This window comes from Triticum urartu, chromosome 7 (genome assembly GCF_003073215.2).
Source record: "Triticum urartu cultivar G1812 chromosome 7, Tu2.1, whole genome shotgun sequence".
Classification (NCBI taxonomy): domain Eukaryota; kingdom Viridiplantae; phylum Streptophyta; class Magnoliopsida; order Poales; family Poaceae; genus Triticum; species Triticum urartu.
Genome location: NC_053028.1, coordinates 118,794,733 through 118,807,538, shown reverse-complemented (window position 1 = coordinate 118,807,538; position 12,806 = coordinate 118,794,733). Strand labels below are relative to the sequence as shown.

At 41.1% G+C, this 12,806-nt stretch overlaps 2 protein-coding genes across 2 annotated transcripts; both read right to left on the bottom strand.

Annotated features, from left to right (window-relative positions):
* Positions 1 to 659: 659 nt before the first annotated feature.
* Positions 660 to 2,034, bottom strand: LOC125523150 (sentrin-specific protease 5-like). The gene is made up of 6 exons (XM_048688208.1): positions 1,948 to 2,034; positions 1,733 to 1,822; positions 1,485 to 1,616; positions 1,280 to 1,392; positions 1,011 to 1,188; positions 660 to 910 (listed from the first exon to the last, which is right to left on the bottom strand). Exons 2-6 carry the CDS (start codon positions 1,748 to 1,750, stop codon positions 899 to 901), a joined length of 453 nt encoding a protein of 150 aa, XP_048544165.1. The 5' UTR covers positions 1,751 to 1,822; positions 1,948 to 2,034; the 3' UTR covers positions 660 to 898.
* A 111-nt stretch (positions 2,035 to 2,145) lies between these two features.
* On the bottom strand, positions 2,146 to 9,775 carry LOC125518520. Its single transcript, XM_048683340.1, has 16 exons — positions 9,665 to 9,775; positions 7,945 to 8,048; positions 7,642 to 7,850; positions 6,628 to 7,183; positions 6,357 to 6,530; positions 6,131 to 6,241; positions 5,848 to 6,037; positions 5,536 to 5,726; positions 5,358 to 5,439; positions 5,186 to 5,248; positions 4,898 to 5,100; positions 4,720 to 4,791; positions 4,548 to 4,625; positions 2,344 to 2,426; positions 2,262 to 2,265; positions 2,146 to 2,163 (listed from the first exon to the last, which is right to left on the bottom strand). Exons 3-16 carry the CDS (start codon positions 7,644 to 7,646, stop codon positions 2,146 to 2,148), a joined length of 1,830 nt encoding a protein of 609 aa, XP_048539297.1. The 5' UTR covers positions 7,647 to 7,850; positions 7,945 to 8,048; positions 9,665 to 9,775.
* Between the last annotated feature and the right edge of the window lie 3,031 nt (positions 9,776 to 12,806).

The following is a 12,806-nucleotide window of genomic DNA, read 5'->3' as shown; positions in this document are numbered from 1 at the left end:
TAACTTACAGATTATCAAAAACACTGTAAGTTCCCGGGGTTTACAGTGTAAAAAGCACATGAACTTACACTATAAAAACCCATAACTTACATAGTATTAACTCCAAAACGATTTACAGTGCAATTCCTCTAAACTTACATTGAGGGAAAAAGAAGACTAAGAAATGGAAAACCTATATGAAATCCATGGGAATAAACATAGAAAAATCCACGGTACATTACACTATGAAACTACTAAAAAATATACAGTAACTAAGCATCGAAATTACATAGCAAATATAAAGAAACTAGCTAGTACAATGACAAGCCACACCCAAATATTACACACAAAGGAAAAAAATACAAAACCAGCAAGCATTCTTTTACCTGAAAAAATATTGAACTTGAAACACTGACAATCTCAGTTTAATTATTGGGGGGCTTCAGAAAGAATTAAACCAACCCTGCAATAACAACAAAGAGACAAAAATGTTCAGAAAAATACTAAACACCCTAAAAAGGAAAAAACAAAACAAAAAGAATGAGTTAGGAGGAAATGAACCTTGATTACCCAAGAACGTCTAACTGCCGTTGAAGCAACAATGCTTGATAATACAGTAAAATAAAAAGAAATCAAACAACCACAAAGGAACGAAAAACAAACAGATAAAACAAATGGGATAATGAAACCATCCTTCTCAAACTACTCTATAAAAAGAGTCACTAATTCACGACATTAAAGATCAAACAGCCATCCAAATACACATACATGACATGTAGACCAAAAAGCGTACAAATTTATCGTATTTAATCACACTACTGACAAACAAAACATTGCCAGCAGTACTACTATCTATACTTTCTCGGAATGCCTAGTTTTAACCAAAGCCCTCAATGCCGCAATGCATCTCCCAGGAACCCTAAGCCTTGATCTGTACAAAAGAAAATACAACATACTATAATATTGTTCAACAAGAAATAAACACATCAAACCAAAAATCAAAAAGAGAAGCATACAAAAAGAAAACTCACATCATCAAAGAAGTGGGTGACAAAAGTCTTGTCGACGCTGTTGAATCCACTGAAATACAACTCATTAGCCAATCTGATTCTTATGTTGTCAACATCGGCTGCGCCAAACATATTGCCAATTGGGGTCCTAGGAGTCCAGTGCTTCAGATACATGATAGTGAAAACACCACAATCATCCCTGAAAAGAAAGAAAACCAAAACAATAAGAAACCTGAGAAGAAAAATGGACAGAAGGGACAGCCAAAAGGGAAAAGGAGATATAGAAATACCAGTTATTTTGTTGTGGAAGAGTAGGGTACACAATGTCAAAATTCTCAAAGTCAATGCGCTTACGCAGGATAGGAGTCACATACTGATCCCAGATTGTTATGAAATTTTCAATCTATATCAAAAGACGGAATAATCATCAGCACAACAACACATCGGGAAGTAAAAAAGGCATGAATAACTAAAGGAAAAAATAGTTTTGATTACCAATTTATCACGAATTCCCAGATGAAAATGATCCTTTGCCCCGTACAGAGAATCAAGAAATGCAAAAGCCCTCTCCTTCAAGCAAACAACAAAGGTGAACCCGTGTTTCTCCTGTCCAATGGGAAAGAACAGCTGCAGACCAAATCTAGACAAAATTAGACATCAACAGAAAAATAAAAAATAACTAAAAGGACAAAATACAGCAAGGACACACGCGTACTAAAAAGATGAAGCATAAAACAACTAACCAAATTACTTCTCCACATTGGGAAAGCACTGTTAGCACCAGTAAAAGCATTGCCTACAATATCAACATCAGTACCTCTCAGGATGGTTTCCTGAAAAAAGAGAAGAAATTATAACTACATACCAGAAATTCAAAAAGGAAGACACAAACATGCTTAAAAATGCTTATATAAAAAATACCACAAAATAAGAAAAAGAATGACATAATACAACATACCCCAATATAAGAGAAGAAAAAAAATGTTTCTTTGATACTGACGGGTGAGCTTGTTTGAACAAATAACGACAAACGCACAAAATCAAGAAATTATCCACATGTTCTCTTGACTTCAAAGTTGCAAGATTGCGATGGCTACAGTAGGCTCGGTCATATCGAATTGCTTCATATCTACAAAAGAAATATAATAAAACCGAATCAAAAAATATATTCACCCTGAGGATAAAAAAAGAGAGTCAAAGTAACAATTAAAACACATTGGAAAAGGAAGTAAAAAAAATAGAACCTGCTAAAATGATAGCTACAAACCCTACCAGTCTAAAAACAAGTTCAAACATCAGCATTTGATAAAAGCATTTCAAAAAGGGAAAAATATACAAGGCCAGAAAAACGTACTTGCACCAACTTGCATGACTCCCAATTTCCACCATTGCTAGGTGGTGACGCCTTTCTTTAGCAGTAACAGGGAACTTGTTACCCTGAGGAACATAAGGATCCGAGTTATATCTACCTGGTAAAACCATCCTGCGAGGTTGATGACCACCAGATGAACCACTAGGAAAAACGAAAGATGCGCCATCCGCTTTAGGAACTTGAGCAGGAGAGAGTTCTTTAGAGGCATTCCCAGAAGACAATATCTCTACTTCTGGACTAGCAGTAGCTTGAAAACATACAAAGTAGCAGAAAGGAAAAAAAAGAATCAGAACAAAAAGAAACATGATGACTAAATTATAAAAAAGATGAACATAAGGGGAGAAAGGAAGAGAAATTGTCATTACTTTTTGATTCTTAGGGTAATGACTAGATGATTCAGGTTCTGTCAAGTTGAAGTTGTTAAGCTTGTTGTAAGCAGCATCAGTAGATCTTGAAAGGTCTTTGCATCTAGCAACAAAACTGGAAGTCCCCACAATTTGAACATCGTCTACTCCCTTCTAAAACATACATTGATAAAACATGCAAGAAAAAGCATTAGATTAAGACGGGCATTAACTAAAACTATGCTGCAACTACCAACAGAGACATCAAAAAATCTGACATGATGGGAGTAGTTCAAATGTTAAATAAGAAGCAATCAGAAAATCCTGGGTTTTGCTACTCATTTGGGCTTGGTGGTGTACTAGATTGTGTGGTGATTGCATTAGCTTTGACACTACATTCCTAACAAACAAGTACAACATCCCATTCGCTCCATTTGTCGCAATTTCTCCACATGGAAACACCAAAAATCAGAAGAAAAAAAACTAACCCACATTTCTTCTTCACGCTCATTATGCAAAAAAATGAAGCAGAAGCAACAAGTAGTCGATATATTAAAAACACATGGTTGAATATTAAAGTGCAAACTAGAAAACTGATAACAAAAGACAAGGCATGCAACATTTACAGACCTCAAACCACATATATTAAAGTGTAAAAAAATAAACTCTGGTGAATTACAAGATGTAAGACACAATAGCAATTAGAGACCTCAACCATGCAAATTAAAAGACTGTCATAACTAGGGTGAAGAAAAACAATGAAAAGCTATAGGGGATTATAGTCCCCTCCCACAAAAATTACAGTGTAAAACTCTGCTCACTTACAGTGTAAGCCCTAGAAAAAAAACACTGTAATACATACCACGTACTACAGTCCTCACACACACATAATAGTGTAAAAACTAGTCAATTACGGTGTAAGCTCGCAAAATTTACAGTGTAAAAACTATACTCAATTACGGTGTAAGCTCACAAAAATTACAGTGTAAAACTCTACACAATTACAGTGTAAGCCGCATGGTTAATTACAGTGCAAAACTCCAAGAAAATTACACTGCAAGCCCTACCAAAAATTACAGTACTCACACACACAAATTACATTACAAACATTCTGCTGATTTACAGTGCAAAAAATCAAAAAAATACATTGTATTCCCTCGGACATACAAAAATACAGTGTATAAATCCACTTAATTGCAATATAAAATCCTGAAGAATTACATTGCACTACTTAAATTTACAGTACTCAAACACACAACTTATAGTGTAAAAATCCACTTAATTATAGTGTAAAACTCTGAAGAATTACATCATCAGCCATACTCAAATTACAGTACTAAAACACACAACTTACACTGTAAAACTCTGGATAATTACATAGTAAGTCATGCAAAAAATACAGTGTAAATATCTACACTGTAAGTATTACAGTACTCAAACACACAACTTACAGTGTAAATATCTACTTAATTACAGTGTAAAACTCTGAAGATTTACATCGTCAGCATACTCAAATTACAGTACTAAAAACACACAACTTACACTGTAGTACTCTGGATAATTACATAGTAAAGTCAGGCAAAAAAACACAGCCCCCAAACCATATATTTCAGTGAAAAACTATAGGGAATTACATTGTAAAACTCTGGTGATTTACAGTCAACACTAGCAGTCATCAACAAATGATGCTAAAACTAGAGTATAAAACTCAACCATTCTAAGTCAGCCACACACAATGCAATAGTTTATACTCAGAATCAGAGACCAAAAGAGCAGACTAAAAATGCAAAAAGCAAGGTAAAAAGAATCAATAAACAAAAAACACAAAGAAAAGCACCATACCTGATCATTAAGGTGGCTTGAGTAGAAATTTGACTTTGAAACTTCAGAAGGAGGCAGGTTCACCATTTCAATGCAATCCTGCAAAAAAAAGGAACAAACCGAAAATCAGAAGTAAAAAATAAAAACCATCTACTAAACGAGAAGACAAGAATTAAAATTCAAAAACAATTACCTCATCTTTCGCAGGATCAATCGAACTCAAGAATCTTTCGACATTATACTGACAGCACTCAACATCATCTATCTGAATATAAAACAATGAAACAAACAAAATCACTACTGAAAATAACATGGAAAATAAGAATGAACAAGAAAAGAATAAAAGGACAAACAAAAAGGGAGATGCTAACCACATCACGGAACCTCTGCGTCAAACGAGTAGGAACCAGAGGGGACAATCCTCCAACATAAGAGACACCATCTTTAACTTTGTGTTGTTCAATAGAATCTTCAGGATGTGATTGAACGCCAAGAGAGCGACTGAATTCAGCAAAACTTGGTTTTTGAAAATCATTGACAACAACCTTGGGCTCGCAGTTCTTTTCAGGACCACCTACACAAAAACACAAAAGAGGGTCAGCTACAAAGAAAAAGAAAATGAAAAGTATGCCCCTGGAAATAATTAAACAAACAATTACCTGATTGCATTAGCGAAGAACCAACATCAGGGATTGGGCACTGCATTGTTGACGGGGATACACCTACAGAAGGAAAATAAACAAGCACACATGAACGACAGGAAAAAATCTAAAAGAAAAACCCATGGGATAACAGAAAAAATGCAAAATAAAAAGAAGCGAAAGATCAGACCTATAGCATCAAAAGCACTTTTTGTGCAAGATAGAGGAGCCATTGGAATTGCACCTTCAGCATTAGCTTCATTCACCACACTCTATCAAACAAAAAAAAACAAAAAATATTAGCCTAAATGCATCAAAGCAATCAAAACATAAAGCTGTTGTTACTGGACAAATACCTCAACACACACCTTAGGAACTGGAGATGAACTAGATAATACTACCGGATTGAGAAAATCTCCATCCAAAATAACACCAGCAGCAAAAGTAGAAGGTTCATTCAGATTGGGGATTGGGGGTTGGACTTGAGAAGACGGCTTTTCGACAACAGTTTCAATGTTTCTTTTAGGAATGAAAGAGTGAATAGAAACAGACTTATTGCCTTCAAAAAAGAAGAAAGAAATAACACTAACATGAGCAAAAAAACTAACAAATCATACAATAAAAAATTACATAAAAACGAAATAAAGACAAGATAAAGAGAACACCAGGAAGGAACTAACCAAAAGAGAAGTTGTTCAGAGATTGAACATCGCTTGGAGAAAATTTTGGTGTAGCAATAGATTTCACATTCAAAGCTGAGTTTGCTATGCAATCAAGGACATCAATTACAAGAGATTCTGACCATTCTACAAATAGCTTAGGCTTATCTTTGTTCCTGGATTGAACAAGGTCTATAACTACCTGAGCAGCCTGAAAAAGAAAAGGAATTCAGTAAACCCACAAGATTAAACAAAAAGAAAAATAGAAAAAGGCAAAAAAGAGCATACTCAGAACTATGCTAACCTCTAACCCAAAACGAGCACCAAATGATTTCTGCACATTCATTTCAAAAAGTTTGGCGTTGCAAAGGGGGACATCACCATCCTTGCTTGCTGAAGATTTCTCGTTAGACTGCTACATCGACAAAAAAATAAAGTTGACATCAGAACATACAGAATAACACCAACAACCACAAAAAGTGAAAGTAAAAAACAAAGAACAAATGTACAAACAAGCAGAAAAAACAAACCTGCGGATGAACTGAAGGACACAACTGCTTTAGAGGCCTCTTACCAAAAGATCGGCTATTGTTTCTATCAAGATCTGAAAATTGCTTAACTTTGTTGCCTCTCCATGCTAGGATCTGAGGCTTTACATCAGGGACAGAGTGAAGACCAAAATTGAGATGGTCAAGGTAACAAACCTAGAAAAAATAAGAGCAAATGAAAGGATTGAAATGAATATAACATGTCAAAATCAAACTTGAAAAAAGGAAAAAGAAGAACAATAACAACACTTACAGCAAAAGCGTAGTGACAACCGCCAAACGTCACTGATCTTTTGGAAGCAACTTTAGTGGAATCCTTGAACTTCTTTATGCAACTCAACAGCCACTCATAAACAAATTTCGACAGATCATAGTTACGCACAGAAGGACAATCCCTAAAGATATGAAGGTACTTTGGGCTAGGACTGAGGCTAGAGTTGGGACAAAGGAATGATGAGAAAGCAACAATCATGAAACAAATAAAGACATCTTCATCAGGCAACTCGACTTCGGTTGATTTTAGCTTGTTTGCAAAGGACACGGGAGGAATACTGGTCACCTTGAAGTGAGAGAGGATAAAGTCACGACCGGATTCAGGATCACACACAAGTGGCTCACCATCTACTGGAAGGTCGAGGATGCCATGAATATCATACTTGGTCATTGGGATAAATTTCTTTTTGAGCTGGAATTCAGATGAAGGGACATCGAACCTACTGGCAAGCCACTTCACTAACCTGAGCAGCACCTCGATCCTAGCAAACTCTAAGAGACAACCCATGCCATATCTCTGGACAACACCACGATACCTAGAACACAAACCATCAACAACACCAGAGAAGAACTTCCCAGAATATCTAGTGAAAGTAGCACAAATAGGGTAATCACTGGAGCGTTTCTGCCTCTACAAAAACAACAAAAGAGAAACACCAAATCAACCACTCAAATAAATTACTACGCATTACTATTACTTAGTACAAAAAAATACATTGCAATACATTGAAAAATACGGCTACTAAAATAAATGAACTTAAACTAGAAAATCACAAAAAACAACATGAGTGAGAACACATATCAAACCAGTCAAAAATTGCTTCAGATAACTATTACTTAGTACAAAAAAAACATTGCAGTACATTTGAATAAATGTAGTTACTGAGAATTGGACTTACACTAAAAAAATATAATTCATTGAGATAGAACTTCAAGCATTTTGCTTTCAGAAGTAGTAAAAACTACTGAAAATAATAGTAAAATAGGAACTAACCACATTCCTCCTTGAAGCAGATGATAATTTCCTCTTTAAGCATTTTACTTTCTGAAAAAATAAGAAAAACACAACTATCACTTAAGAGAAAAGAAAAAAATGAAAAAAATCAAACAAGGATGAAAAGTCCTAGATAAAATAAAACATACTTGATTAAGATAGAACTTCAGAAGAGCTTTGTCAATCCCTCCGTCGCCATCAGATAATTCCTGCATAAAAAACCATTAAAACTAAATAAGACAACCCAAAAAAAAGAGGGGCAATAAAACTAAAATAAAAGGAAGCACAAAATAAATAAAATACCATAGACACAAGGTAAGAACCATCTTCTGCAAAATCATTAGGCACAAATGCTTACTACAGGAACATCCCAATGACAAGCTTTCCGTAGCTTGCCCATTTAAAACCTATAAAAAGGAAGGATCACAAAAAGGAAAAACAAAAAGATAAGTAAGTAATAACAGTGAAAGGCATCCAATTAAAACTCAAGCTATAATTACACTGAAAGAATTACACTGGAAAATACACTGTAATTACATTATAAAGTTAGCGCAATTACACTAGCACAACTACAATGTAAAAAACTAACAGAAATTACATTGTAAGACTAGCGGAATTATACTGTAAAAAGACACCGTAAGACTGAAACATAAATTACAGTGTAAAAATAACCCTGAAGATCCTTGACCAACATTCATTGAACAGAAAAGGGTCAATAAACACCTAGAGCTCGCAAAAACAAAAATTCACTTGGCAAAATTCGCGGCCTGCGAGATAAGCATGACATGAGCAACATAAATAGGCAACATCACTAGGCGAAAAACATTACAATGAAGTACTGCACATCAATAGCTCTGCCAAAAAAGGTTTACTACACTGCAAGTTCTGGACAAATTACACTGTAATTACATTCAAGTGGATATACTGTAACTCTGACATGAATTATATTAAAAAACAACAACAATGAATATATTAACCAACGGTCAACATTGAAAATAAGATGACACAAAAAATACACTGAAAAATAACTCAAAATTCATGCCCTCCCTATAAGTAAACAATCAAAAATTAGCAAGCAATTCCCGGCCTACATAAAAGCTTGACATGACCAACAACATTAGACAACATCAAGAGAAGAGAAAACATTACAAAGATGACCAAAATTCAGAGCCTACAGTGGCTACAAACAAGAACTCAGACTTCGGAGACAGGAGCTATAGGATCCACCACTTCGCCTACTTCCACATCAACCCTAGGACACATAAAAATGCACATCAACAACAACAACCAAACTGGGGAGGGGCACAAGATTTGAAGTGCGTCCACAAGAAAAACACAAGACCACGGCATGACGCATAAGGTAGCAATGACCCTCTACAGGACGAAATGCAAAATGCAGTGAACATATATGCCAAACTAAAAAAGGGTGAGAAAAGGGCACAGCAGAACTTCATGCACATAAATCTGCAGACCCTTGATATTATCTACACTCATATCATGGGGGAAATACATAAAAACAAGCATGAAATTCAGGAAAAAGTGCAGAACAAAAATGAACAAAAAAACATAGAGATGATCAGTAAGCCACCGGGATGAACATCAGCGGACAAAAACAACACAAACATCACAAAATTCAGGCGCTATAGCCACAACTCGACCTACAGACACAAGCTACGGGATCCGCAGCTGAAAACTAACACCACCTACGCGTACCTCCACAACATCTGCAGGAAAACTAGCTTCTATGCGTACCTACACATCAACAACTAGAACCCTAAGGAGGGCGCTCCTCCACATCTGCAGGAACACACACACCTCGGACATGGAGACTACGAGCAGCACACTGCAGGCTCCTACCAAAAATTCACACGCGCACAAAACACACACACATCACGGGCATTGAGAACACCACGGCAGAAACATACACATCCCGTGGATCCGCGAACCCAAAAATCACCTAGATTTGGAACTACATGGCCACGAAAAGCAAGCACAAAACTGCGAGAAAGACAGGGCAACGAACCAGAGCAGCCGCGGGCGACAAGAACGAAGAGGATGCCGTCAAAATCCTGGGGCGGATGAACTCCAAATCGCCATGAACACGGGGAATCGCCCCGCCCTCCGCCGCCGCTCGAGCTCTCATTCCCTCTGCCTTATCCAAATGAGAAAGGGGAACGACACCCCGCTCCAAATTCAAAAGGGACAAAAACCTACAGTGCCCACCGGTTCGGCCGGGTCAAGGAAAAACGGGGAGAAAACCGCGCCCGATAAACAAAACCGACCCGAAAACCAGCACAAAAGAGCAGGACCGAGCGCGAATCTCGACGCGAGATCAAACGGACAGAAATTCGAACGTCAGCGAATTACAAAACAGCAGACTGTAAATTAGCAAAACCAAAAATTTAGAGCATCTCCAACAGGCGCCCAAAAAGAGCTCCGCGCACTAAAATTTCGTTTTTTTGGGCGCCGCACAGCTCCAGCAGATGCTGTAGCGCTAAAAGTTTTTGAGCGCGCGCTGAAAAACGCTATCGCGCGCAGCATATTTTGGGCTCCGGATTGCGCGCGCTTTACAATTTGCACTGTGTGCTTTTTGTGCGCGCATTTTTGGACGTCTACAAAAGCGATGTTGGTCCCGGCGCACTAAAAGTGCTAAAGTGGCGCGCTATAACTTTTATTGGGCGCCAAATTTTCATGCGACCGTTGGAGATGCTTTAAGGTCAACTCCACCGCACGACCCCAAATGGACGTCCGTTTCATCCGAAATCTGTCCGTTTTGGGGTGGCAATGAGTGGCAAAACAGACATGCATGTCCGGGTATAGTTGGAGGCGCCCAACGCACCAACCAGCCCTAAACTGTCTGTCTCGGCCGCGCGCCTTACCCGCCCGCCAGCTCGCACTCTGGCTCCTCCCGTTCCCCGCTGTGGCATGCCGGCCGGCCGCGCGCCTTACCCGCCCGCCAGCTCGCACTCTGGCTCCTCCCGTTCCCCGCTGTGGCATGCCGGCCGGCGCGCGCCCTGCCTCCACGCCACGCCCGCGCCGCGTCCCCTGCCCCTGCCCGCCGCGCTCGCCGCCGGGCCGTGCCCCGCCTCCTCGCCCCAGCCGCTCGAGCCCGCCTCGCCGCGCCCCGCCCTGCCGCCGCCGCCGCGCATGCGCGCTCGCCGCCCTCGCCCGCGCACGCTCGCCCCGGCTGCCGCCGCACGCGCGCTCGCCGTCCCCGCGCGCGCGCTTGCCCCCGCCCCCGCCCGCGCTCGCCGCCCCCGCTCGCGCGCGCTCTCCCCGGCCGCCGCGCGCGCGCCGCCGCCACACGCGCGCTCGCCACCGCCCGCCGCGCTCACCCCTGTCCGCGCGCTTGCCCGCGCCTGCAGCCGCGCGAGCTCGCTGCTCTCCCCCGCAGCCGCCGGCCCGCCCCGCCTCGCCTCTCCACGCCCGCAGCCGCGCCCCGTCGCCCGTCGACATGCCGCCGCGCTCGCGCACGACGCCTCCTGGGCGCACGCCCCCAGCTCGCAGTCGCACCCCACGCCGCCCCCAGCTCGCAGCCGCGCTCGCGCACGACGCCTCCTGGGCGCACGCCCCCAGCTCGCAGCCGCGCCGCACCCCACTCTCCCGCACCCGCGCTCCGGCGCGCGCAGCGCTCGCCCACGGCCGTAGCAAAGTGGTGTGCACCGGCATGGGGAGGAGGAAAAGATGGAGAGAGAGGATGGTAGGTGGGCATGGTGGGCCACGTGAGTGAAGAGGGGAGAGGATGACAGGCGGGCCAGGGTCACATGCACAAGGGACACTGCCGGACGAGAACGACCCAGAAAGCGTCCGCTTGTGTCCGCTTTGGACGCAAACCCAGCTCAAATTTGGGTCCAGGATGGGGTGAGACCAGGGGCGGGCCCACTTCAATTCATGGGTATTCAGTCGAATACCCATTATTTTTGCGAAAAAACTAGGTATATATACTGTATAATACGTGCATGTGTGAGAAAAAAGGAAAAACTAAGAGAAAGTCTGATGGGCGCACGCATTCAGCCCGAAAAAACTAGTCTGATTTCTCCCTCCCCACCCGATGGCCCATTATGTTTGCTTCCTCCCAGCCCAATATGAGAATGGTTAGTCGGCTTGATCGCTCGCACGAAAATACAGAGCGATCCATCAGGACCGTCCTACGCACGCAGAGAACTGCCGCATCGCCTCCCAAAATTCCGATCTCGCAAGCAGGGCACACGGCGGCCGCGGCAGGCTGGGGTGGACCACAGACGGGCGGCCGCCGTGACACGCAGGGGCGGGCGGCGGCACCGTCGACAGTCCAGGCGCCGGGCGTGCCACTGCCACGTGCGATTGTCCGACTGAACATCCTGTGTCGGTATCGTCGTTTTCTTCTGTCGTTCTTCAGACATTCAGACTTCGGTACATCTTGGGCAGTTCCACTGTCTAGCAATAAAAATCTTGAATTTTTCCTTGTAAACAGTACATATGTAGAAGGGTTTTAATCTGGCTAATTGGCTTCTTATTTCGATATAGGATTCTTTGACTGAATTCATAGGCAAGGACTGAATTCTTAGACTTGTTTGAGAGTTGAGACCTCCTATTTCAGCACAATATAAGATATTGTAATTTGAGACTTGTTTGTCATGATTCATAAGGATGAACTGTTACTGTTAAGATGAGAGTCGTTTAGGGTTATTCAGTATAACACATTCATATTATTTGCAATTTGCGATGTGATTTTGCAATTATGACAATCAGTATTATTATAAAATAATTACTCTGAAACTTGAGTGATTTTTATGAATATAATATATAGTTCAGAAGACCTGCCACATCAATGTGGCAATATATCTATACAGTTTAGAACATTTTTTATGAACAATTTTTATTTCTATATGTTGATCAATTTTTACTTAATATAGTGTAGAACTAGTACAATTTGTTTCTATAATCCATTATACGCGCCAAAAGGAGGGATATATATAGGCTTAACAAAATGTTTTCAAAATTTGAATACACAGCCTTCAATTCCTGGGCCCGCCCCCTGGGTGAGACGGACCAGAAACGGATGTTTTTTACGGATGGGGTTATGCGTTGGGTCGTTTCATTTGTCCGTTTAACTCCAAACAGACAGACCCAGACGTTTTGGGGCCGCGCGCGCTCGCCAAAAATTTAGGGCTACCTTACTGTCC